Source organism: Rattus norvegicus, chromosome 18 (assembly GCF_021556685.1).
Source record: "Rattus norvegicus strain SHRSP/BbbUtx chromosome 18, alternate assembly SHRSP_T2T, whole genome shotgun sequence".
NCBI classification, from domain to species: Eukaryota; Metazoa; Chordata; class Mammalia; order Rodentia; family Muridae; genus Rattus; species Rattus norvegicus.
In genome coordinates, this window is record NC_141551.1 from 12,167,519 (window position 1) to 12,193,229 (window position 25,711).

Below are 25,711 nucleotides of genomic sequence, written 5' to 3' on the forward strand. Positions count from 1 at the left end.
GTGTTGCTGATCGATCAAGGCTGGCATTCAGACCTAACAGACTTGAGAGTTAAAATGCAGATCTCGGCTGCTCTGGCCTCATCCCATGCAGAATCCACTGAACTCCAGACTGCATGCCTCTGAGAGTGCAGTGCTAGCTCACCTCTGCGCGTTATGGGTGAATGAGACGCAGAAACAAAAACTCGCAGTTCCCGAAACCACGCAGACCCCTAACTACAGCCACCATGAAGGTGGCTTAAAGTTCCGACTTGTCACCATTTTTTAAAAAGGTCAGTTTTTGTTTTTTGTTTTTTTTACAGGATAAGTTGCCGTGTTGAAAAGTGCACAGACGGGGTTGGGGATTTAGCTCAGTGGTAGAGCACTTGCCTAGCAAGCGCAAGGCCCTGGGTTCGGTCCCCAGCTCCGGAAAAAAAAAAAAAGTGCACACACTTAGGTCAGGCCTCATTACCCAGGCCTTTAATGCTGGCCCTTGGGTGGTAAAGGCTCTGTGAATTCAAGGCCAGTCTGCTCTGTATACCGAACACCGGCTGGGCCAGGCGGGCCACACAGTGAGATGCTCTCAATGTGGGGTGAGCGGGCATTGTTCTAAGGGAGGGAGTAAGGCGCATACAAAAAGCTGAGAAGGTTTTTAAAAGATTCAGAATAAATCATAGAAGAAAAACTTCCAATTGGATATTATTTAGTCTTCAGTAAAAATATGAGTAATTGCTACAAAAGAAAGGAAGGAAGGAAAGGGAGAGAGGGAGAGAGGGAGGGAGGAAAGGACAGTAGGAGGGAGGGAGAGAGGGAGAGAGGGAGGGACAGAAGGAGGGAGGGAAGGAGGGAAGGAGGGAGAGAGGGAGGGAAGGAGGAAGAAAGGAAGGAAGGAAAACAGAGAAAGAAAGAAAGAAAGAAAGAAAGAAAGAAAGAAAGAAAGAAAGAAAGAAAGAAGCAGCCTTTAGTAATACAAGTTAGGCCACACTTTGGCCATTATTAATTTTGTTCCATATTTTACTAAAAAAATGGAGGGTGAAATCCCCAAAAAAGTGTCTTACAGAAACAGACAAGTAGATTTAATGGAACTGGACTGAAAGACCAGAAATAGATTTATACACGTTCCGTGTATGTATATATGTGTATGGGAACTCAGTTCCAACAAAAGGGCTGATGAGGAAAAGATTACTTAATTGATAAATGGTGATAAAATATGAGGAAATAGCTGAAATCCAAAGCCAAGAGAAAAACAAAACAACACCAACACCAACCCCTCTTCCTTACCTCACACCAGAGGGACTAGCCTAAATATCAGAGTCAAAAACCACAAATGCTCTGGAGAAAAATACTCTGAGAGTATCTGAAAACCATTCTCAGCTGCAAAACAAGAAGCAGGTACTACGAAATAAAAAAAAAATCAATAAATAGGACTTTATTACAATTAAAACCTTTGCTTTTCAATAAAACCCTGTATGGACTGTATAGCAGGGGTGGGGGGTGGGGAGGCTCTGGGTTTAATCCCAGCACTGAACGGGGGAAAACAAACACCGTCAGAATGAAAGGGCAGCCCACAGTCTGTAGATAAACACTTGCCAAGCATGACTCACCAATTACCTACCGTGAGCATACAAAACATTCTTCAACCCAACCAAAGACACCGCAATTAAAATATCATAAAAAGAATAAACAGAGTCTTCCGACTCGAATGAACAGCAAAGACATTTAAAAGATCAATTTATCAGTAAGAGAAATGAAAGATGCAGTGAGACGTAACCGGGGAACGTGGGAAAGTGCTCTGTGACCGGAACAGCCAGGAGGCAGGTCAGATTTGATTGTCAGCTTGACCCAACCTATCGTCACCTGGGAATAGAATCTCGAGGAGGGACTATCTAGATCGGGTTGGCCCACGGAACTGTCCTGGGGATAATTAAGTTAATGGATGTGGGTGGAGTCAGCTCGCTGTGAGTGCCCCCCCCCCCCCCCCCCCCCGTTTCCTGCCTGTCTGGAACTGCATGAGTGGAGAAGGGTAGCTAAGCCAAGCAAGCCAGCAAGCAGGTGAGCACATAAGCCCTTCTGTCTCTGCTCCTGACTGAGGACATGACAACTAGTCTAAGTCCCTGCCGTAAGAGACTATAAGCTGGGATTGTGGGGTGAAGTAAGTTCTTTCCCCTCAGCCTTTTGTCAGGGTATTTATCACAGCCACAGAAATGATTCGGACGGTGTGCATTAGGACAAAATACAGCGCCTACAGCTGAGGTCGCAGTAGGAGAGGCAGAAGGCAGTAGAGAGCTCTCTTTTTAAGGTGTCTTAGACTACGTTAGGTTTCTGACACAGCACTTTCCACTTAAGAGAATATAATGAAGCAACTACATTGTTTCATTACACTTACAATCGTGGTCTTTAAACAAAGGCAAAGTCACTTCAAGTCTATGTAGACCATGCCAGCTCGCATAGTAGCCACTCAACATGTATTTACTAATTCTACTCACTTCCTGTTTATCTCTTGTTCTGAAAGAACTCTAGACTCCCATTTGGAAGAGATCCTGGGCATTACAGATTGATTCTCTTATGTAATTTATTTTGGCCTGTCTGTCCATCATTGGATGAGCATTGACTTACCGAGCTGGTCCCTACTGTGAAAGGGATAGTGTTCTATCACTGAAATCAGCCTATGTGTGGCTGACAAGCTACGTGTGTCTACACCAGATACAGCTCTGCTCCCAAGAAACAATAATTCTGAAAATAGCAAACCATGACATCAGAACAGAAGATGTCCGTCACGTACCATTTCTCTTTTCAAGGATTACTACCTGGCTCTAGTCAAGAACCTCTAATTACCTAATAATGTCAAGGCAATATTAACTTTCAAGGCTAGTCAGCAACCCTTCCAGACAGAAATACCCTATCAAGACTATCAATACTTACCTTGAAAAAAAAACAATAAAGATCTTTATCCTATGTTTTATGCATTGAAATAAAACAATAGGTCAGAAATGAAAACACAGTGGGTGTGTTTGAGGGCTTTCACACAGTGAGTACATCCATAATTCAGATAGGACAGGGCAGGGATGGCATTCCAAGTTGCACCATCATGAGTCCCAGACAGTTGCATAGGACCAAATACTCCTAAGTAGCTGACGTTAATAAGAAGCAGTACCCTCTAGTAAACTGCCCTTCGCACAGGTTAAGAACAATACAAGCTCACATATATCCGGAAAGCAGAAGTGGATCAATGTTACAAGTTCAGCATTTACTTCTGCAGAGGAAGCCACGGGTACTTACAAAACAATTTGACAACACAATCATAGGTGTGGTAGGTTCAATAGGAATGGACCCCCAAGTTTGAATACTTGGTCCCAGGGATACCTGGTCCATGGGGACTGACACTATTAGGAGGTGCGGCCTTACTGGAGCAAGTGTGTCACTGTGGGGTGGGCTTTGAGTTCTATGCTCAAGCTAAACGTAGTGCGGCACGGTCTCCTTCTGCTGCTTATTGATCGACACGTTGAACTCTCCGCTCCTTCTCCAGTACTGTATCACCATGACTACGGTGATAGATTAGACCTCTGAAACCGTAAGCCAGCCCCAGCTAAATGTTTTCCTTTATAAGAATTGCTGTACCCATGGGGTCACATCACAGCAGAGAAACACAAATTAAGGCAAACATATAAAGCCATTAATATAATACTATCATCTCAACATCAAGCATAATCATTGCTCAATTCATTTGACCAAATTGCAATATTAAAAAAAAACAAACAAATTTCCATTCCAGTGATCTCGTTTGATTCTATCGGTGAGGCTCTAGAATATTTACTGCCGTTCTGAAAACTCTCCTCACCTGTTCGATGACATAAAAGGCAAATTCCAGCCTCTGTTTCTGGAGCATCGGGATCAGGTGCAGGAAAAAGATCGGGAGGTGTTCATGGCGGTTACGGAAGGGGATGAGAACTGCCACCTTCAAAACAAAACAGAACCCCTGCAGCACATGTAAGGTACTGTTGCAGCAAGGCCTACAAGTGCGTACAACAGCTGGGCCTTGGACACCAGCCTTTAAGTCACTAACCTTGTGACGACTGTCTTATCAGACACACACAGGCTTGGTCTTGTGAAGCTAGGGAAGACAGATGACCTCTGAACAATTCTTTTTTTTTTTTGCAGAGCTGGGGACTGAACCCAGGGCCTTGCGCTTGCTAGGCAAGCGCTCTACCACTGAGTTAAATCCCCAACCCCCTGAACAATTCTTAAATATCACTCACAAAGCCACCCTCCCCAACCCACCCTGAGTCCCATCCTCCACCCCTCATCATCCCCACGACCCTCCACCCCATCCTTAACTTCTTAGGATCCAAACAAATCAAAGGCCAGACCTTTGATTCTGACCTTCTCAAAGCTCCAGTGTCTTCTAATTTACTTCCTGAGTCTGAGTTCAATTGGCCTTAGTGTTAGCTTGCTAATATAACTGGAAATCAGCACAGTAAACTTTCTATACATGAATTCCAAACATCACCGAATTTTCACAAATAAAAAAGGTTACTACAGTGTCTGTACCACTCCATAGTCTAGGCTTTGAAAGAACCACAAACCTGGCGTTTGTGGACATTTTTAATCTAGACCAGAAACACTGACTGAGAATGCTAAGCCTTGGGGCTCATTCTACTTGTGAAATCGGGACGCGACATTAGGTATTGCCAACAACCACAAAAGTCATCAACGGAGGTAGGGGCGTAGTCAAAGGTGAAACGCGTGCTTAGCGTGTGTGGGTCCTGGATTCAGTCCCCCAACACCGGGGGAAGAAGACAAGTCTATTACCAGACTTACAAAAGGGACAAACTGAGTTATCGAGGGTTTACTTAAGAAGAGAAGAAGGTACCGGGATTAGAAGACCACACTTCTCCTTCCTTGACTGACGTGACAGCTAGGACAGAGACCATGCTAAGAGGCTGGCATTCCCATTGATGCTTTCACATTTGCTAAGTCCTGGGCACCACCATGACTCTCTTCCCCTAAGGACCTGTCTGACTTGCCCCAGAAGATATCTCTTAGCTCTTGGGGATCTATGTGCACGATGCATCCAAGACTCCTACCCTGCTCCCCACTTGATATTCACAGAAGGTGCCAAGCGGGAACTTGCTGTGGGCTTCTGATGGTTGGCACATTTGAGGATTTCCTAACTCGATCTGCAGCCAACCAGCTCACAGGGCGTGGGGTGACAGTAGATACGAGGGTAGGAGGACAGTTAGTGAGTGTTACCTCCATGCCCAGGGTCTAGCAGTGGAACTGTAGAAAAATCTGCCTCTCTTGGCTTTGCCTCTGGCTACAAGCTGCCTACCTACGACATAATACAAAGGCTCTCCAAAGCACTTAAGAGAAATTACAGATAGATCGGGGAGATGACTCGGGGAAATTGCCTGACAAGCCAGACCCCTCCCCACAGGTCACAGCACCCATGCTATGCTCCTCATATACACAAAAATAAATAAAAACTCCCAAAGCCAAATTATAGCGGCTGGAGAGATGGCTTGGTGGTCAAAAGTGCTTGCTGCCCATGCAGAGGACCTGAGTACCCAGCATAAGTGGTTCACAGTCACCTGCAACTCCTGTTCCCAGGGATCTGACTTCCTTCTCTGGCCTCTGAGGGCATCGGACATACAAACACACAGACACGTAGACACATGCACAGATGAAAATAAGTATTTAAAGAAATAGATTATATACATTTAAGCAGAGAAGGCAGTCTGGATTAAAGATTGCCCCCATGAATTAAATACAATTAGGTTGAGAAGCTGACTATACACGGACTGGAAAGTACCAAGTTACAGTCCTTAATGCCGTGAGATCCTCAGAGAAGTAGAGAAGTTTTAAGTGGTCTTAAAACACCAAGAGTTGGTGTAGGGTTTGGTTTGTTTGTTACTGTTTCTTTGGCTTTTGTATTAGTTTTTTTTTAGACTTTATTTTTATTTTATGTATGTGAGTACACTGTTGCTGTCCTCAGACACAGCAGAAGAAGGCACTGAATCCCATTACAGATGGTTGTAATGGGTTGCTGGGAACTGAACTCAGGACCTCTGGAAGAGCAATCAGTGCTCTTAATGGCGAGCCATCTCTCCAGTCCCCTGCTGTTTGTTCGTTTATTTGTTTGTCTTTTATCTTAGTAAGAAAATAAGAAAGCATTCTGGCAAATAATTTTTTTTTTCGGAGCTGGGGACCGAAACCAGGGCCTTGCGCTTGCTAGGCAAGCGCTCTACCACTGAGCCAAATCCCCAACCTCCACAAATAAAATTTTAATAGCAAATGCATGTCCAAATTACAATGAGATGCTATCATGTAGAGATAATCTCTTGTGTATTATATAAAAAGTATTCACCTGTCAATAAAAACTTGATTGACCAATGAGTTTAGATAGGAAATTAGAAGGTGAGATATCCAGCAAAGAGAGAGAAGGATGCTGGGATAGAGGCAGGTCGGAGATTGGCCCCAGAACACAGATGGAGACAGCAGCAAAAAACCGAGGACCAAGTAACCAGCCACATGGCAGACCTTAGAAGAGAGCAACCCAATGATTAACTTATGAACTAGCTGGGGAACAGCCAAAGCATATGGCCTAAGTATCTGCAAATCTATTTGAGCCTCAGAGCCGTTCTATCAGGAGCAGGGCCAGAAGGAAAACACGAGCATGCAGAAAAACACACAAGGTCAATCCACATTTTAAGTGACAGGCCTAAAGTGCACACACTTGTTCTCTCTCTCTCCCTCTCCTTCCTTCCCTTCCCCCCTCTCTCCTCTCTCTCTCTCTCTCTCTCTCTCTGTGTGTGTGTTTGTGTGTGTGTAATAAATCTTTAAAATTCACTTGGCATTCCCTTTGTACTCCATACTCTTTTTTTTAAATGCATTTCTTTTTAAAAATTTATTCATTTATTTTATATAAGGACACAGTAGCTTGCTGGGATTTGAACTCAGGACCTCTGGAAGAGCAGTCAGTGCTCTTAACCACTGAGCCATCTCTCCAGCCCATAGAAGGATATTCTTAATAGTTTGTAATTTGTTGTGCAGAAAGAAGAAAGCACAGTGTCCTGTGGGGTCATCGGCACGTCTTCCGGATGTGCGGACTTGCCGGAGCCCCTCTCTTCTGGATGCACCATGAAGGACATTTGGTCACTATATTCGGAAACAATGTTTTATCTTCCCAAGTCCTTCCTCACTGCCTTGTAAGTACACTATGAAAAGATAATCAGGAAAATGTCTGCCACACAGACATTTGCCCAGCCAGCACGCTGTTACAGGTGGCTGTGAGCCTCCGAAACTGGGTATTGGAATGAAACTCAAGTCCTCTGCACGAACAGCAACAATTCTTAATTACTAAGTCGTTTCTCCAGTCCCTATAATTTGGATTTTAAAATGTATTTATTTTTGTGTGTATGATGTGTATATACTCCCCTCTCACACTCTGAATCACACACCACCTACATGCTCCAGCAAGGCGGGGCTTTAGACCAAGCTGGTTTAGAGCCCAGCTAGCTGCTGCCACTGAACTAGATGGAAACAAGCCGTGAGCTACTGAATTCTCACCTCCTGGGGTGTTGTAGTTCACCCTTCCTCCTCTTCCTCATTTTCATAAAGAAGGGAGAGGGCAGTTCTTATCTGTTTCCTCTACTAGGGTCAGGTCTGATGACTTTGCTCAAGAATTGGCATGTTGTGCCTTAACAGCTCTTTCGGGCTGACACAGGTGGCTAAGACCCATCCCCGAGGACCCCGGGTGACATGAGGAAGTTCAAGCCTCTAATCAGGACAGCATCATCACACCTGAGCCTGCAGGTGTCAGAGCAGTGACTCAGGACCTCAGGCGAGCCCTGCATGGAAAGCCAACATTGCAGGTGACCGCCTGAAAAGCACCAATCCGTCCCTCCACGATTCCCATGTGGAAGATAGCCTGCCCCAGAAGATCCCGGACCCGTGGAGAACCTTCCTCTCAAACCTGTGGTATCTGGAATACCCACAGACCTCTAGAATCTCTAATATTGGAAGACTGCAGTACAGACTGACTTGGGGCTTAATTAAAAAACAGGGAAGGAGAGCCTCAAGGAACACGTGTCTAACTGCTTTCTTCTCTCAGACTTGCATGGCATTCGAATGGGCGTTGTTACAGTCATACATGCACGCAAAGGCGGGGTGGGTGGGGTTGGAATTGAACTTGGCAAGGATAGCTCACCTCTGAAGGACCTTCAGCCTAAAACTAAAACCCACATATGTCTCATTGTGATGGTTGTCAACTTGACTACATCTGGAATTATCTAAAACCCAAGTGGTCGAGTACACGTGGGAAAGGTTTTTCTTTCCTTAATTAAATCATTTTAACTGGGAATATCTACTTTTAATCTGAACAAACACACAAGTATGTTAGAAGGACACTGGTACTTTCTAAAAGGACTACTTCCAGGCTGAAGTCACATCACATCCCTTGAGGACGTACACCGGATGTAATGACTCCTGGTTCTCACTGCAAGTGCACAGTGCCAGGCTGGCTCAAACATAGCACCATTACACAATGTTCATCCAGGATCCGTTTCACAGGGCTGAGAACAACGGCCAACCTGTTTCCTTTGCTGCTGCTGCTGTTGGTTTATTTGTTTGTTTGTTTGTCCTCGTGCACAAGAGGCTGACATACTCCCTCACGGTTTTTCAAACAAAACACTAAGCAGAATTCTGACATGTGAAGCACTGTGCTCAGCCTTAAGCCAAGCAAAGGGCTCAAATCCTCTCTTTCAAGTTTGACTGTGGTCTCTGAGAAGCCCCCGGTGGCCCAGTGCTGGACCCAACTGAAAATAAAGACATTAGAATCCCCCCTTGAGTTCTCAGTTCCGGAAACTGGTGGAGACACCCGCAGGAGACAGACGGCTCCGAAGAGAAATCCAGTCTCTATCTTATTTCTTTACCGGCAGCTCCGAGGCCCGGAGCGCATGCGCACACACTCTCTCTGTGCACGAATGCATTTACAGCCTTCAAACTGACAGCGCGGGCTGCGGGGCTGCGGGGCGGTGAATGCATACATTCGAATGCCTCCACTTTGAACCAGGCACATGCCTGTCCCCAAATGCTCAGTCACTGTCACGTCGCCGTGAGGAGAACTGCCTCACGTCGCCGTGAGGAGAACTCCCTCACCTTCCATCTAGGCTTGCAGTCCTGGGGCCTCCAGTGGCCTCCCGGCTCAATCTCCGAGTCCTTGGAGAAGAGCTGATGGACTTCATCAAAGCTGATTTCACTCACGTTGACACTGAGGAATCCCCCTGCAAGCCAAAACACATAAGGAACTGTTTTCCAGCTATTTATTTATTCATTCATTTATTTAGCCTCAAACTGCATGAAGTATCAACGTCAGTAACAGAGCGATGCACGATCTGGGTTACTCCCGTCGCCACCATGTAGTCAGCGAATAGCACCTCCTTTCACTTTTAGACGGTAACCTTTATGGCCACCACACTACACTTAACACACTGGCTTAAGAAAATGAAAATCGTTAGCCCTTCCTTTGCTTTTGAGTTAAAAAAAAAATGGAAAATGTTGAACCACATTCAAACACAGCACACTCTTACAACAAATCAAGTATTTTAAAGTGTGCGTGTGTGTGTGTGTGTGTGTGTGTGTGTGTGTGTGTGTGTGTGTGGATATAGAGGTCAGAGGTTAACTTCCTCTGGTCTAGGTCCTTAACGTACTTCCCACCTTCTGACCAGCAAGCTTACAGGAATCCATCCCCCCATCTCTCCATCACAGAGCTGCAAGCGTGCACAGACACAACCGACTTTTTGTGTGTGTCCCCGTGACTTGAACTCAGGTCCTCGTGCTTACGAGGCAAGAACTCTCCAGACCATCAGTCTCCCTAGCCCAGGGACATCGTTCTTTCTCTGACTCTAGGTCCTCTTCTGTAGAAAGGCACCATCCAAAGTGGTTAGACCCATTTGATTCAAAACATTTGGGAGAAAAAAAGAATGTCATGTAGACTTTTTTTTCTTCCCTAAACAAACAACATACATGATACCTTCATGTATCAGACAGTATAACCAATCTGGAGAAAACTAAAAGTGTGCATGAGTCCATGCACGGGATACACGCAAACACGACAACATTTACCTAAAGAACGAAAGAGTCCCCGGACTTGGGCCTCTGAACCAGAAGGTCCTGAAGTCAATCCCCCACTCCCTAGAGAGGAGGAAGGAGAAGCCTCTCGTCCTAGCTGTTTTGCATTTCTTCCTGGCTGGCAGTCAGGAATCTGCACCACTACTGATAACATTACAGGAGCTGCAAAAGCAGTGCTCAGTTCTCCAAGGTGCTGAAAACAGAAAAATGAAGCTTACCTGGGGCCAGAATGTTTGTGGGTTTGAGCTAGACACCCTCCCCCCAAATAAACACTGCACCTCAGAAAACTGCCTTACAAATATTTTTATAAAAACAAAAACAAAAGAATTCTTTACGATAAATAAATATACAAACCAACTCATATACATTTAAGCTTTACTTGTACACCGTTTAAACCTTATCGCAAATTATATCCACTGAATAATGTAATGTTCAAAGCAACACGATCATGTATACAGTCACCTAAATACACTTCTGGGGGACTCTTGCTCTTAAGAAACCCTCACACCCGTCTTTGGTGTGTGACCTTTTCCTGTACAGCTCTGTCTAAATATCTTTGCTTCACTCTGGCTGGTCCTGAACTCTTCTGCAGTGCAGTCAAGGATCCAGCTTGCCTGAGAAGTTTCTGTGGCAGCTCCCTGTTCTAAGCCCTCAGTTACTGACTTGTTTGTTGGTGATGATAAAGACGCAGTCTAACTAAGTAGTAGCCCAGGCCAGCCTTGAACTCCCATGAGTTGGTTGGTTGGGTTGTGCAGTGCTGGTGATGGAACCTAGGTCTCTGTGTGGTACCCCATTTGTTTGTTTGTTTGTTTGTTTTTTGTTTTAAGTACAGAACAAAGTCTTTCCAGGTTGACCAAGCTGAGCTCTTAACTGCAATCTTTCTGACTTCGTCTCCCAAAAAGCTGGGATAGCAGACCCAAACCACCAATACAGCTCTGGCCTTGAACTCTCAAATCTCCTGCTTCAGCTTCCTGTCTAGGCTTACAGGCATGCACCGTCACAGCTGACCCCTGATACATCTTTCTTTTATAAAAGTGTGTGTGTGTGTGTGTGTGTGTGTGTGTGTGTGTGTGTGTGTGTACCTCACAGATCTCCCTGTTGTGATTACCTTAAGAGGGTGCTGGGAACCAAACTTGTGTTCACAGGAAGAGTGATGATAACTACTAAGCTATCTTTCTAGTCCCCACCCCAGCAGTTCTTAAGCGAGAACTGTACATCCAAGACAGCACATTTATTCTGAGTACCTGCAGCGCATCAGGCCCCTGGTTATGTGAAGCTGAAAAGCTAAGGGTTTCTAAGATGTTCTTGGTCTCACAAGCATCCACTCTACCACAGAACACTCCCAGCTCTCTCTCTGCAACGAGAAGGAACTGCTCTTAACCTAGTCGAATCCTGAACCATAGAACCACAACTCACTAACACCCCTCAAAGACATGCTGTCCTCCTATCCTCAGTGAAAGCCGGGAACATAGAATCACATGTCGTCTTGTAGCAGTTTACTAACCCGACACCTGCTGAAGTTCGAAATGGGTACAAAGTGGTGTGGAAAGCCCTCTGGTCAAGTCTTTCTTCTAACTTCCTCATCTCGTAAGGTTAAACCAACTGGATGCCATGTTACTGCTTCTTCAGAACCTCACACAGCCACAGCTGCACACAGGAAACACTTGGTCCCTCTCTAGGCGTCCCCTCCTCTTCTTCAGGTCTAGACACAGTCTCCCCTCCCATCCCACCTCACCTGATGAAGCAGGCCTGGCAGAGGCTGCATACCGTACACACACACACACACACACACACACACACACACACACACAGAGTACACCATACACGCACACACACTGCACACCATACACACACACACACACACACTGTACACCATACACACACACTGCACACCATACACACACACACACAGTACACCATACACACACACACACAGTACACCATACACACACACACACAGTACACCATACACACACACACTGCACACCATACACACACACACACTGTACACCATACACACATACACACTGCACACCATACACACACACACTGTACACCATACACACACACACACTGCACACCGTACACACACACTCACACACACACACTCACGCACACTACAGAGACGCATCTGTCGATGTAAATGCCTAAGCTTCCCAGAGTGAACAAAGAGGAAAATCTATCTTCTAACACCAGCCTGTTCTACTGACAAATTTATAAACAAATACCCACCATTTCAGGAGACAAGATATGCAAAGTTGCTGATCTTAAAAAAAGTCAGATTTATGTATGTAAAACAGAATGAGGCCTACAAACATAAGAGAGGAAGGCAAGTCAAATGTAAGGGAAACCCGGCATCAGGTATAAAATACCCAGACTTGGTCACAAAGCACAGAGAGAATTTAGCATTCATCAAATAAAAATCTCGCAGATAGTGGTTAAGAACACTGACTGCTCTTCCAGAGGACCTGAGTTCAATTCCCAGCAACCACACGTACAGATGGTTCACAACCATCTGTAATGGTATTCGACGTCCTTTACTAGTGTGTCTGAAGAAAACAGTGTACTCACATACATTAAATAATGAGTAAATAAATCACACTAATAAATCAGATGCATTTTAAAGTAAGCGCCTTACTAAAATGATAGCTAGTGATCAGGCAAAATTATAAGCAGCTTACCTAATTGGACTTTTCTTGCACTATTAAACAATTTTTTATCTTTTCTCAGCTCGGCAGCTGTAATTATCATCATCAGGTTTCCCAGCATCCTTTGCAGTTTAATTTCCATCTCCCTATGAATTTATATGCTCCAGTCAATCAGGAGTCAGGCCTTATGGGCTCCTGCTGAAGGACACCAGAGGCACCGGGCTTCATCTTCCCTTTGATTGCTTCCTTCATTTGCAACCCACCTTGTCTGCTATCAGCTTCCCGTGCAGCCCCTGCACTTTGCTCTGTAATCCTAACACCTCGCTCTGAAGGGCGGAGGTGACCCAGTGTCTGAAGTCATCCTGCCAGCAGCAGCACCACCATTTCTGGCGTGGGTGTGCTGGTCCCTAAGGAAAGCCACTTCCACTTCTTGTGTAACAGCTGGCCCCTACAAGTCTCAGTGCTTTACGAGAGCCTTCGAAGGAGCCAGGTGTCTATGAGGCTCTCCCAGTTACCTACAGAGCAAAGGGGAAGGCGGAATCTGAGCCAAGGCCAGTCACCTGTCAGTCTTACGGCCACGCCCACAAGCCCCAGGACTGCTGCTGTGCATGAGAATCTATTCCACTGTGGACAAAGACTCCAGCCTCCTGAACGTGTGTGTGTGCACGCGTGAAGCAATGCCTCCTGGCTTGAAGCTGGACCTGATGCATCTGGGGCTTGCTGGGTCCTCAATGACCACAGATGGGCTAAGGCAAGGTGGATTATAACATATCTCTAGGCAGGATTGAGGGCTTTGTTTTCTTTTTCTCTTAAATGCAAGCCTCTGATGTACAAGCATTGGATTTGTGTGAATTACTCAAGCTTAAATCCTTCTTACAGCTCAAGTAACTTCTAATATGCAGGCAGAGGGCTCTTTCCCTATAAATCAACAGTTTGAAATGACTTCATCACTCACACAGAGGGTGGGGATGGGGATCGGGGGCTCTATCAGTTTTGAGTAGAAAAAGCCTGATTCCTGACTCTTTGCTTGGCTGTGTTGCCCCCCGGGGTTTTAAATATGCACTGTCCAGACCTCTAGTGACAGCGTGAAAGACTTCCAGGAATATTCCTCTCACGAGAAGGATGTTCTCTCCCTGACCCTTCAGCTGCCCAGCCTGGCTCTGCGGCTGAAGATGACTCACCCTGCCACCGTTCACCTACTGTCCTCTTTGAAGCTAGCACCAGCACTCCTTCAAATGTCGTACATGGACTTCTCGAATTTCCATGACTTCAAAATGTTTTCTTACTCAGCTGTTTTTTAAATGACCAAACTAGAGCTTTCTAAGCATAAAACGGTGGTTTTCAGTTATAAATTCCAACACTGTCAGTGCCTTCAGCATGGATAAATGGGTGGTGGGTGGGTGGATGATGGATGTGTGCATGGATGGATATGTGTATGCATGGATATGTGTGTGCATGGATGTATGTGTGCGTGGATAGATGTTTGTGTGCATGGATGGATGTGTACATGGATGGATGTGTGTGTACATGGATGTTTGTGTGCATGGATGGATATGTGTATGCATGGATATGTGTGTGCATGGATGGATGTGTGTATGCATAGATGTGTGTGTGCATGGATGGATGGATGTGTGCATGGATGGATATGTGTGTGTGTATGGATGGATGTGTGTGTGTGTGTGTGTGTGTGTGTATGAATAGATTGTGTGGATAGATATCCGTGTGCATGGTGGCAGTAAAGCTGTTACACTCCCCTTCCTTTCTTACCTGTATTTGTATTCTGATTCCCCCAGGTGCTACAACACATCTTTGAAAGCACTTGTACCAAAAATATTCAATGTGTAAATGACCCAATCTAACACATCCCATAACTTCCCAGGCCCTTGTCCCTTAAACAGTACACACTTCTTAGCACTCACCCTGCCCCCAACACACACTCACTTGTTGTTTTCCTTGATTTGTTCTGCACAACAAACAAACAATAAACAACTGAGTTTCCAGTCAATTTCATTGGTTCTGTTCCCAACTCTGCCTTGAAATCCACCCTGGGAGGGCTGGAGATTATCTTTCATCAAATGCTGCCAATTGTCTCCCCTTCCCCAACAACGAAAAGTCTGACCATTCCCTTAGAAGACATAACCTGCCACTACTGTTTACCTCTTCTTCCCCTGCTTCTGAGACACTCACTTGTCCTTTCCTTTTCGCTTTGACACAGGGTACAACATGGGCACTACACACAATGCTTCTTTCTTGTCCCCAAAAGCCACTATGCAAATGAAATCAAGAAAATACATCATCTGCTTCTGCCTTTTCAAATGTGTTTCCCGGAGACAGTCACATGCCAAGAAACTCCCATGCACTGTGTCTCAATGATCTGCATAAATTAGCACCACTCCTAGCTTCTCATCTCACAGAAACCCTTCTCTTGCCTCCAAAGAGTGCAAAACACAAGGTCACACTGCCAAATCCGTAACCCTAAAGCCAAGCACAAAGGAGGTGTCTGCACACTTCTACCTGCCTTCTCCAAACTGTCTGCTTCCTTGTGCCACACTTTCAACACCTTACGGTTTCTGCCAATAGCCACACCAGCTATTCTACACCGCTCCATTCTCTGACAGGTGCCTCCTGCCCTGCACATCCTGGGAAATGGCCTTTCAGCACAGACTTCCGATGGACCATCAATACAGTTCCTCTCTTATCACCCAACCCCTTCTCTTCCTGGAAGTTCCTTCCTCGGCATCTTGATGGTCATGTCGTCTTGGTTCTGTTTCAGTATGACCTCTCTATCCAGCCTCATAAAAAAAGGTTTGACAGCTTAGGGGGTGCTCTTCTTTAAAATATGAGTTTTGGGTTTTCAATATCTCTGTGTCAATGGAGGCCCACAAGGCATGGCCATGGTGACCAACTCTCCCGTGTATATTTTTGGTTGCTGAGCCTGACTTCCCAAAGGAAGGATGTAGAATTCAACCCTCAGCATCTCAAGCAGGAAAGGACAGTCACATGACCACAAAAGACAGAAAAACAATAAATAGTATGAAGACAGGGCATTCTGCAATGTGGTTTGCAGTAAACGTGGTGGCTTGGGGACACGAAACAATGGCAATTCCGTCTTCAGACCTGAGTGTGACTGAAGGGATTGTGAGCTCTGCCAAGAGGCGACCAAGAGGTTCTTCACAGCACGGGCTGGGCCTCGTTTGTGCTACTCAATCTCTCAACCTAACTGTCCACCCAAGTTCCCCAGAGTCTCTCTAGTATTGTTCCATAGTCTCTATCTGTCTTCTTAAACCATACACAGTGTGCTTTGCAACAAGGGATGCAAACCTTTGCTTAGGGGTCTAAGTGGTTTGGGCTGTTGGGGGCCTGGATCTGAATAAATTACCCAGCTGATTCCAGTACCTGTGCTCCCAAACCACATTCAGGAAAACATAGTCAATAGCCTTCGTCCCAGCACAGTACCCACACCCTCACCCACACCTGTTTCTACTCCCTTTCTGAGCCTGGCAAGATGGACTCAAACCTGACCTTGATGCAAAGGCTGTGCCTGAATTCTCTAGCTAACACAAAGCACTGAAGGAAAGCACAGAGCAATCCTACCATGACGTGACAAACCCTCATCACTGCCTCCAACAGACCCAGCCAGGACTCACCCTGTGAGTGCTCTGGCAGGCGCCCCTGTCTGGTGAGTCACCCTTCCTGTGTGATTAGCTGGTTCTACTGTCCACTCTTCCTCCCTTTCAAGGCACTCGGTCCTACTCTGCTAGTTTTCTTTGTGTCTCCCCTGCCTGACCCCATCTTCTCTCTCCCTCTCCCTCCCTCCCTGCCTCCTCTTCCTCTTCCTACTACTCCACCCCTCTGTCTCACACATACACAGACATCTTAGTTGTATCACACACCATAGAAGCAAGGCCTTAACTTTCAGGACTCCTCTCCACAGGGACAGTTTATGGTGGCCTGGGGGACCAGGCTTCCTACCCACACAGCTAACTCACACACCTGAGGGGATCCCTGTGTCCCTTCCCTTTCTCTACAGACTCCCAGTCACTGCACACATCTTCCACGGCAGTCAGTCCACAGTCCCTCATCCCGCCTGGGACCCCATCCTGACTTCCGTGTCCTTCCCCGTGTCCCCTCTCTTAGTCAGCTCTCCCCATCACTCCAGGGCCTCTCGCAGCCCATCCTCAGCCTTCTTCCTGTCTCAGTTCCTCTGATTTCCAACTCCGTTCCTCCTACAAAATGCAGACCCCAAGTTAATTTTCTGAACTTCCAATAAAACATGTGCAACTGAACTCATGAGTTTCCCCACTCTCCACGTGGGATGTTTCTGTGAGCTGTTTGCGTCAGTAAAGGGTCACCAAGTCAGACATCCTTCAGACAGAGGTGACATCTGGGCAAGGGAGTTCCATTCCTCACCAGTGACCCTGAATCCAGCCTCTCCCAAATATCTTTGAAATTCCCAAGTGAACAACCTTTGTGAAGAACACACCTAGTCCATCATTCATCCGCCCCGCCTTTATGGCCTCATTCCCCCACAGCAGTGCTCCCAACTCCCCCACCCCCATTCTATCACCTTTGAAACCTGCAGACTCATGATCAACCCTTTTCCAGGTCTGGTACCCTCCAAAGCCATGTCACGGATGCCCGAAGGTTCCCCAGCACAGACACTTCTACTCTAGAGTCACCTTCAGTGTAACCCACACAGCCCTCTGGCTGGAGCTGCCCTCCCGACTCCAGAACATATAAGCTGCCTGTCAGCCCCACGGTGCTTTCTCTCGTAGCCTTGTGCTGGATTGTCTTGAAGACCTACCTTCAAAGTTCCCTCAGTGTCTATTCCCTCTGCCCTAAGCCTCACTCTGAGAGCAGAATACTGCATTTCTCTGGTGCCGCCTGCTGCTGGCTGGCCAGTCCTACAAGATGGCACTGAGAGCCCCCGTGTACACCCAGGCCTGCAGCCCAGCCCCTGACCAACTACTCTCAATCACTCTCAAAGGCTGTCTGTCTCTACAACTGACATCCATGTAACATGACAGTTTGCCACATTTAGCATTATCTGAGCTCTTCTAAAGTCTATGTGCTTTTCCCTCTTCACTTATTTTCAATTCACTTATTAAATTCGTCGTAGAAAGTTCCTGCATTCATAAGGTTTGTAACTATGGGAACTATCAAGGCAAGGGCAGGATAAGGAAGTCACTTCGAGTGTATTCTATTTGGATGACAAGACAATCAGGGGGAAGTCTACCTTCGTTGTTATGTGCCATGCACAACTGGCATTTCCCTTCTCTACCTCACCCAGAAAAATCAAAACCAGAACAAGCATGCAAAGCACTTGTGTTTATGCCCCCCCCCCCAGGACAGGTTGCTACTGGGCTTGGTAATCACAGAGATTCAACAAAACAGCATAGACTTGTCCTCTGCAGAGCCAATAAATATGAATAGCAATGAAGGAGTCACTCACCCCCTTCAAACAAGTAACATGCAGTAAGATAGATTCTAGGAACCAGAGAGATGGCTCAGCGGTCTGCATTTCCAGAAGTCCCGAGTTCAATTCCCAACAACCACATGGTGGCTCGCATCCATCTGCAATGGGATCCGATGCCCTCTTCTAGCATTCAGGTGTATATGCAGAGAGAGCACTCATGGATAAAATAAGTAAATAAACTCTTTTTTTAAAAAAAGATCGACTCTAGTATGATTGGCCACTATCGAATACCACACACTACTGAAATCCAGACTCTACACTATGGAAACCTGGAGCTGGCCATCCTACAATTACACTAGAGAAGAATCCAGAAAAACTTACACACTACTAGTTCACTTCACATCTGTCAGGCACAGGTAGCTTAAATATCACCATGAATGTCTTGCATCCAACCACAGCTTGGAAAGGTATTCTAGTCAATTATTTTGAATGCTGTAAGAGTTTGCACTCAGACATCACATAATGCTGCTCTCTGCTGTCAGAGGGAAGATTGTTTTAAGTCTGCATGACTCGGTCTGAAGCTTCAGGAGGACATGCACGTCTCATCCCCTTGATCATTGGAAAGTCTGGTTCTATCAAAGAAGTAGGGAAGGAAGGAAGGAATCCAATTGACAGCCATTGAGCTTTGCCCTTCACACTGAGTTTCGTCTTCGTTCACAATGAAGGTGACACCGCCATCCTGGGTGTTACCGATGGGTTTAGAGGTGTCCTGGGCAGAGTCATATGGTCAGTGAAGGGCTAGAGTGCTCCCCCCCGGCACCCAGGAGCCTCACTGTGTTGGTCAGACTCAAAGTCCCTTTCTGAAATAATATCACCTGTACACAGTCACATTTTCATGGGGCTGCTGCCCAGTCTGAAGCGAAGAACCATGAAGAACCCTGCTGTGAAAGGGGGGCTGTCCCGCAGGGCTCTAAAACAATACAGGACTCTAAGTGTGGGTGGGGGAGGGCAGAAAAAAAGCAGCAGCAGCTCTAAGACCCCAGTGGAGTGGCAGCCACAAAGCCCACAGCAGCCAAGCACCGGGCAGAGAAGCCCTCTTACAAGGAACTATAGAACTGTAGGAGAGGGACATAGCATAAGAGCCTGTCATTTATACAACCCTCTAATTGGGAGTGGGAGTTCTTTATTTCATTTTTTAATTGAAAATAGATTTTTCTTCACAGAATATATTCTGGTCATTGTTCTCCTCCCCATCTCCTTCCAGACCCTCCCCGCTCACCCAAGTCCACATCTTTTCTTTCTCTCATTAAACAAATAGGAATCTCATTAAAAACCAGAATCAAAAACTAACCACCAGATCAGGACAAACAAAGAAACAAATAGGAAAAAAGCATACGCGCGCGCACGCACACGCGGGCGCACACACATACACACACACACACACACACACACACACACACACACACACACACACACACACACGAGCATATGCATGTGTATTTGCCCATGGAAATTCCACTAAAAAACCCCACAAAATCAGAAACCAAAAATCAGAAATCAGAAATCAAAATGTATGTGTGTGTATATATATATATATATGTATATATATATATATATACATATATCTGTAAGATTAAAAAAGAAAAAGGCCAGACAAATGTTTATAAAATAAAAATGAAAAACCTCAAAAACTACTATTTAGTTCAGCTTTGTGTTGGCCACCTACTGCCGGACATGGGGCTTGCCCTTAAGAGTGGTTTGTGTACCCTTTGACACTCCACTGGAGAAAACTGATTTTTCCTTTGTAAGTGATTGCCAATGGGAGAGAGTTTCTAGGGTTGGAATATTCCTAAGGCTTTTAAAACTGTAATCTCTCCATTTACCTATGCAAAACCAAGTTCATAAAAACATCTACATGTACACACATCAAACAGACACCCGGTCATGTCCGAGGGAAGGATGAGGAACTAACATTTGGGAGAGGGCAAGGAAAGAGAGAGACTTTGTCTTAATTTACCATGTTCTAATAAATCCAGAGGGAATAACACAGTATTCTTTTTTTTTTCTTTTTCTTTTTTTCAGAGCTAGGCAAGCGCTCTACCACTGAGCTAAATCCCCAACCCCCACAGTATTCTTTTTAAGTCTGCTTTAAGAGAATTAAGTCAAAGTATTCATTTTCAAATCTGAATGGGAGAAACACAGGTATTTCTCGTTATCTTTTTTTCTTTTGTATTTTTCTTCAGCGTTTCAATTAATTATCCGTTTTCAAAAGCAGTGTCCACTACACTTCCAAAAATTAAAATTAAAAAAAGGAAACCCATGCAGTATATTAGAATATTAGCACCCCCAATAATGACCCATCCGACATGCTTAAACCATGTCTTTTATAACGACAGCAGAACAGTTCAGCCGAAAGGAACTCGGTCACACTTACGCATATAAGGCAGCTTCTCTGGACAGGGGAGGTGCGGTGAATACGTGAAGTTCTGCGGAAGATACGTTGTTGTTTGAACAAGATAGTCACTTGTATTATTGCCTTCGGGATAATCTTGGAAAGAGAGAGAGAAGAAGAAATTTACAACCCAATATTGCCTCTCTTTGCCTCTAATGTGAAGTATGTCACGGTATGGCAGACTGCGGGATGCACAGCAGTAGCTACAAGCAACGACCTGGAAAGAATATGAAATAAAGCATACCACAGCTAGGCCAGACACTCTGCAGGACTTCCCTAGGGAGGAGCAGAAAGCCACAGGCCCTTCCCCTTATACACAAACACAACAGAGCCTCTTGTGGCTAGAGGCCACTTGCTCCGTTACCTCCACAGTTGAGCCCAACCTAAAGGAACATGGACTCCCTCAGCCTTCTGACTGCCACACCATCTGTGCACTGCTTCTTGAGTACAGAGCACGAAGAAAAATCCGAGATTTCTCCTTCGAACTCACTTCTGGAACACAGCCTTTCAGACAGTCACATTCTTTTTTTTTTTTTTCAAATTATATATCTGTATATATATATTTATATTTATATAAAAAGACCAATAATAGCAGTGTGTTATGCATCAACAGCAGCAACAGCTTTTCCAGGTTCTGCAGTCATCTGAACAAAACTGTAGAGACATCCAGCACACTCCATTAAAAAAAAAAAAAGTAAAAAAACAAAACCCGAGAAAACAGCACAGTTCTGTTACTCTTGTGGTACCTGGCACCATTTTTTTTTAAATTAGCTTCTCAATCATCATCTGGAAAGAAAACATTCTGAGCAACATCATTAAAATTAAAAACAGCTCTGATAAAGCACGGTCACTACTACGTATCATAAAGCAGGTACAAGCTATTTTACATCCACAGAGGTATGATATAGTACTGTCCTACATCTATAATACTAGAGGATACAATTTAAAAGGCATTATTTGAGACTTGATTCTACTTTTCCAGCAGAGGGCCCAAAGGATGGTGTGACACAGCTTTGTAAAGAAACATACTCTAGACAGGATTTCCTTTCAGTAGTGGCACAGTTCTAAGGATTCATTCTCTCCATGAATGTCAGCTAAAACCGTTATTAAAAAAATGAAATATCCCTAGAACAAAACCGTATAACCACCGGATTCACATGAAGATGACCTAGTGGAGACAAGCTGGACCTCACCTTACCAACAAGCTATCAAATCTGTTATGTTTAAACAGTGAGACCTCCAAGGAAGGAGATGCCAAGTAGTGCTTCAAAGCTTCGGACCACAATCAAACACAGCATCCTTTTCAACAGAAGCAGAAGCTCATCTGAATATGCTCAAGGATGCTGACATCAACATTTAATCATCTCCTCACTCATCCAGGAAGAAGGGGAGATCAGTTACTACTGTACTTTATTGTGTTCAACCAAATCACCATGTTACAAAAATAGCAAGCTGCCATAATAAAAAATAAGGCTCCTCTATCCAGCACCAGATAGCATCATTTTGCTTTCAAGCCTAGAAATTGCACACTTGTATATAAACCAACCGAAGATGAGGATTGAGAGTTCATCTTGGTGGATTTTTCCTTTGATGAATATGAAGTGTCCTTCCTTATCTTTTTTGATGACTTTTAATTGAAAATTGATTTTATTTGATATTAGAATGGCTACTCCAGCTTGCTTCTTCTGACCATTTGCTTGGAAAGTTGTTTTCCAGCCTTTCACTCTGAGGTAGTGTCTGTCTTTGTCTCTGAGGTGTGTTTCCTGTAGGCAGCAGAATGCAGGGTCCTCATTGCGTATCCAGTTCAGACAGTCACATTCTTAATCTCAGGTTCCCCTGAGGAACCTGTCTGTAACTGTTAAATTAGGCCCATTTTCCTTAAAGTCATCAAGTTCCACCACGCCCAGAGCAATGGCCTAGAACACCAGCAAACGCTCACCTTAGAACCCCGCTCCAGCGTGCACTCCCTTTCAGAGTGCAATAGTCCGTTTCTCATTTTGCTACCTGCCACTGGCATTTTCGGATTTTAATAAGAAGAAATCGCTATGAGGGCCTGAGAGTTGACCACGTGGATAAAGTGTGCTTGCTGTGCACACATGAGAACCTGAGTTCGGATCCCAAACAACCATGGAAACGTCTACAAATCCTGCACTGGGATAGGTACGGTTCCAGGGGGTTGGTGACCAGCCAGTCTACCTGAAACAACCAGGTTCAGTGAGAGAGCCTGTCTCAAAAAATGACTGTGGAAGTCACAGGAAGATACCCAGTGTAAACCTGTACACAAATGCATAGCATGCTCTCTCTCTCTCTCTCTCTCTCTCTCTCTCTCTCTCTCTCTCTCTCTCCTCTCACACACACACCACACACACACATGCACACCACACACACACACACCACACCCCCACACACCACACACCACACCCCCACACAGACACACACACACAGACACACACAGACACACACACACATACACACACACACCCCCACACACACACCACACACACACACACACACACAGAGAGAGAGAGAGAGAGAGAGAGAGAGAGAGAGAGAGAGAATAATCTCATGAAACTTCAATAGCTTTAGTTGTGAGTGACAGAATACAAACCCAAAAGGAGACAGTAACAAACAGGATTTTGACCATGGAATCCAGGATTGCAATTTAGTTTACTCTCTAGGGCATGGATGCAAAATGCAAATAAATCTGAGGGCCAGGATGTGCCCATTTCCTGCTGTGTGGAGGAAGCTGGCCTAGAGTAGTTACTAGAGATAAGAGACAGAAACAACTGCCCAGCTGCTGTGCCTGCTACATCCAACCATGGGCACAGAAAATGTGGACAAACTCCTGCAGTCTAAACCCTCTGACCCGTGGGAAAGCAGCACTGTGGTGGTTATATCACGTGTGACAAAAGCCACTGCAGGGTAAGCACCACCCCAGACCAGAGGTTGTCACCATCAATGAAGTTAAGTTGGTGGGAACCAGACAGACATTTCTGAGCAGCTACATTTCACTTCCCGTTAACTGAGGAGCTTGTCAGTGAGGCATTAGCTCACCTGCCAGGAACACCTAACGTGATAAACAGATCGGAGAACACTATGGTATATCTCACCCGGATATGGGAAGCCACCCCTATGACAGCCAGTCCCCTGCTGCTCTCAGGAGGAGCCCTGGAAAACAGCAGGCAGGGAGCTGCTCCAAGCCAGAGGGGCAGGGGAGACCGAGCAGTCAACATTTAACGTGCCAGGGGCAGACCAAAATCATAAAACCTCTTGCGGCCACACTCTATACTCTCACCTAATGTATCTGAGAGACTTATACTATGCTCAACATAATCCAAGACAAGGAGGTCCAATGAGGCTCACTGCTTCAAGCTTTATAAGAAAGTATCTGGATATATCAAATGCAGATATCTTTAAAACCATCTCTTCTTTCACAAGGAATTCTGCTCTGCCAGTGGGAGGAACTGGTGCTCTAAACATGAAGAGGCCGCACACGGGGAGGGATGGCTCGGTATTTAAGAGCACATGGAGCTCTTGCAGAGGAGCCCCAGTTCGGTTTCTAGCACCCACAAGGGAACTTAAACCGCCTGTAACTGCATTTCCTTTTCTCTTGCCCTCCACGGGCATCTCCCTCACATACACATGTGCCCACACAGAGACATACACATTGACTCATAATTCAAAAGTAAAAATAACTCTTTAAAAAAAAAGATTCTTGCTGGGCATGGTGGCGCATGCCTTTAAACCCAGCACTCTGGAAGCAGTTGGATCTCTGAGTTCAAGGCCAGCCTGGTCTATAGAGCAATTTCATATAGAACAGGACCACACAGAGAAACCCCATCTCAAAATTTAAAAAATAAAAATTCTCCCTTTCCACTAAAAATACTTAATTATTACTACCGCTGTGGGTGTCAGCAGATTCTTGCCAAATTCTTAGATTTATACATTAGAGCTGCTTATAATTATTTAATCAATAAATAGACTCTCCTGTTTATTTTTTTTTTAAGATTTATTTATTACAAGTATAACAAGTACACTGTAGCTGTCTTCAGACACACCAGAAGAGGGCATCAGATCCTATTACAGATGGTTGTGAGCCACCATGTGGTTGCTGGGATTTGAACTCGGGACCTCTGGAAGAACAGTCAGTGCTCTTAACCACTGAGCCATAACTGAAGCTTCCTTTTTCATTCGACAGGAAAGGGATTCTTATTTCAAACACAGTTAAGAAAAACAAACAAGCTGAACTTGTTGGCACATGCCCTTAATCCCGGGGCTCATCTCTGAGCTCCAGGCCAGCCTGGTCTACACAGTGAATTCAAGGACAGCCAGAGCTATGAAGAGAGCCACTGCCTCAAGAAAAACCAAGTAACAACAACACTAAAAATAAAAGAAAACAAAAATTGAGAACCAGAAACGTAAGCAGGCAGCAAAAGAACCAAGCAATCAGTACCTCAGAGAAGCACACAGAGAGCCCACAGCCATGGCTATCAACTATGTAAGAGAAGAGACAGCGTGAAGGGTCTCTATAAAACACATTAGAAGGAGGAGAGTGCAAAGGAAGAGGGAGTGTCCCAAAACCCCAGGAAAGGGGAGAATCAAATAAACAGTTAGTCCAAACACGTAACTGGCATCAGAATGTCTGCCACTTTCTCAAAAGTAACAACAGAGGTCAGAAAATACCACAGGGGCACCTGGAACCCTTCATAAGCACAGCTCACGGTCTGTCTAAACAGCCCAGGGAACATCCTGATGACAGACAGCAGAAATGCTTAGTGAAAGGGTGGGGGGTGAGGGGGGGATGGAGGGTGTGGTGGGGGGTGGACAAGCAGTGCCACTGAAACAGCTGGCCCCGGAACTCAGAAACCACTATTTATATTCTGAACTCTGCGGATTTGACTCTAAGTCCTATCTTTACTCTAGTGTGGCGGCTGTGAGAGCCGAGGGAGCTCAAACGCATTTCTTCCACAGCAGGGTAGCGGCAGAGCAATCTGGGCAGGCAAAGCTCATGCACAGCCTGCTGAAGCCCTGGGCTCAGCCAGGCAGGCAGGGAGGGCGGAAGAGACATCCACATAAATACAGAATAAATTG

The 25,711-nt window shown here is 45.4% G+C and overlaps 1 protein-coding gene and 1 long non-coding RNA gene across 4 annotated transcripts in view; one reads left to right on the forward strand and one right to left on the reverse strand.

The window, feature by feature from the left end:
- Positions 1–25,711, reverse strand: part of B4galt6 (beta-1,4-galactosyltransferase 6) — a 58,180-nt gene that overhangs the window by 10,441 nt on the left and 22,028 nt on the right. For all 3 annotated transcript variants that reach the window (NM_031740.3, XM_087593460.1, XM_087593459.1), the window contains 3 exon segments: positions 3,815–3,931; positions 9,133–9,257; positions 20,603–20,716. In NM_031740.3, coding sequence (NP_113928.1) covers positions 3,815–3,931; positions 9,133–9,257; positions 20,603–20,716 — 356 coding nt within the window.
- On the forward strand, positions 1,958–14,104 carry LOC147999677 (uncharacterized). The gene is made up of 3 exons (XR_015642801.1): positions 1,958–2,028; positions 7,027–7,181; positions 12,835–14,104. It is a non-coding gene; the product is annotated as an uncharacterized LOC147999677 (long non-coding RNA).